General features: G+C 42.3%; 1 protein-coding gene across 1 annotated transcript; it reads left to right on the top strand.

Annotated features, from left to right (window-relative positions):
• LOC110916155 (GRAS family protein RAD1) lies at window positions 1–2158 on the top strand. Its single transcript, XM_022160908.2, has one exon. It carries the CDS (start codon window positions 70–72, stop codon window positions 1744–1746), a length of 1677 nt encoding a protein of 558 aa, XP_022016600.1. The 5' UTR covers window positions 1–69; the 3' UTR covers window positions 1747–2158.
• Window positions 2159–2319: the final 161 nt, after the last annotated feature.

Below are 2319 nucleotides of genomic sequence, written 5' to 3'. Positions count from 1 at the left end.
TATGGTTCTTTCAGAGCTTTACTAAATCTTTTCTTAACTTTAGCAAAAATATCTACAAGGTAGCTCAAAATGACTTCACGTTTCTTCACACGTCCACTTTATAGTGGCCAAAGATTGAATCATCTTAAAGCAGGTGTCCATGGAGTTGATTCAAGAATCAAACTTTGCGGTACAAAGAGAAAGACAGATGAAGCTTCTCATATGGATACTCCTAACTTTTTAGGAAATCCAATGTATGAACAGGATGATGTTCAGGCACATACCAACACTAAGGATACAACCGTTTGTCAAGATCATTCAATATCTCCTTTTTCTACCCAATGTTATTTATCTGTTATAGACAATCCCAGCTCCCCTTGGAACCTATTTAGCTTGTCATCCTGTGGCCCAAAAAGGATGAAACGAACCGTGAGCATGCCTCAAACCACTGTGGATACTAGCAGTCTGTTAGATGGAGTAAATGTCAACATCCGTCGTACTAGTAGCACAAACAGCTTGCCTAAGCTTCGGTTTAGGGACCACGTAATGACTTACACCCAAAGATACTTAGCAGCCGAAGCCATTGAAGACGCTATCTTAGAAAACAGGCCCACAAAAAATGAAGGAAATGTGGACGGTATGCACCTTGTTCAGTTATTAATATCATGTGCTGAAGCCGTTGCGTGTCGTGATAAAGCACACGCAACAAACTTATTAGCCGAGCTTCGAGCCAATGCGCTTGTTTTCGGTTCATCTTTTCAGAGGGTGGCATCATGTTTTATGCAGGGGCTCACAGACCGGCTAGCTTTGGTGCAACCACTTGGTGCGCTTGGGTTGGTGGCCCCAACAACAAACTTAAGTTCAATCGGGTCCGAGAAAAAAGAAGAGGCGTTACGCCTGGTTTATGAAGTTTGCCCGCATATTCAGTTCGGACATTTTGTTGCCAACTTAACAATATTGGAAGCCTTTGAGGGAGAGAGTTTTGTTCATGTTGTTGACCTTGGGATGACCCTTGGTTTGCCACATGGACAGCAATGGCGTGGATTGTTAGACAGCCTGGCTAACCATCATGGTCAGTCTCTACGCCGCCTCAGGATCACAGCGGTTGGAACATGTGTTAACCGCTTCCATGTCATCGGCGATGAGCTGGAGGTTTATGCACAAAAACTGGGCATAAATATGGAGTTTTCATATGTAGAAAGTAGCTTGGAAAAGCTCAAGCCCGAAGACATTAAAACTTATGAAAACGAAGTGTTGGTAGTTAACAGCATTCTCCAGCTTCACTGTGTGGTGAAAGAGAGCCGGGGTGCTCTAAACTCGGTTCTAAAAATAATCCATGAACTGTCCCCAAAGGTTTTAGTCCTTGTTGAACAGGATTCAAGCCACAACGGGCCTTTTTTTCTTGGGAGGTTCATGGAGGCGTTGTACTATTACTCAGCCATATTTGATGCCCTTGATGCAATGCTGCCTAAATATGACACCAGACGAGCGAAAATCGAACAATTCTACTTTGCAGAAGAAATAAAAAATATTGTTAGTTGTGAGGGGCCTAATAGGGTGGAAAGGCATGAGAGGGTGGACCAATGGCGGAGGAGGATGAGCCGGGCAGGGTTTCAGGCTGCACCGGTGAAGTTGGTGGCTCAGGCAAAGCAGTGGCTGGCAAAGCTCGAGATTTGTGAAGGCTACACTATTGTGGAAGAAAAGGGTTCATTGGTTCTTGGATGGAAATCAAAGCCCATAGTGGCGGCTTCTTGCTGGAAATGCTAAGCAGGCAAAATTTGCCATTCCTATTTGCTAATAAAACACTACGGTCTACGGCTGCCAGCTTATGGGAGATTCTAGGGAATGGTAACAATGTAAGCTGCTTCAATAAGAGCCAAATAAAAGATTCTGAGTGTGTCCTGAATTAATAGAAAAGAAACTCGAGTGTGAATGTATTTAAGGGAAGTATGACTGACTATGAGCAAACGAAATAAAGTAGCTATTGATTTGGTTTGTAAAAATAGGGTGTGTGTGTGTGTATATAATGTATTGATTGGCATTCTTTTAGAACTGACAGGATAGAAAACAGTTGTAGTTAATCTTCAGTTTCCATGGAAAAAAGTTATGGAAATTGTGATTTTCTCTTATTAATTTTGGTGAAAGAAAGGTGCTATTTGGCATCTTGGGTGAGAGATCCTGCAAGTCTCACATGTTCTATTATATGATGTGATATGTTTCAAGAAAACCCTCTGTAGAGTATATATGCTTTGGGCCTGGCCCACTCTAGATAAGCCCATTAGATTGACCCAAGTTTTCCCTGTAAAAATGAACCAAGCCTAAAGTTTTGGCCTTCTTTCT

The sequence above is a fragment of the Helianthus annuus genome, chromosome 16 (assembly GCF_002127325.2).
Source record: "Helianthus annuus cultivar XRQ/B chromosome 16, HanXRQr2.0-SUNRISE, whole genome shotgun sequence".
Taxonomy (NCBI): Eukaryota; Viridiplantae; Streptophyta; class Magnoliopsida; order Asterales; family Asteraceae; genus Helianthus; species Helianthus annuus.
The sequence above is the reverse complement of the archived record's forward strand: the minus strand, read 5'-3'. Positions and strand labels throughout refer to the sequence as shown.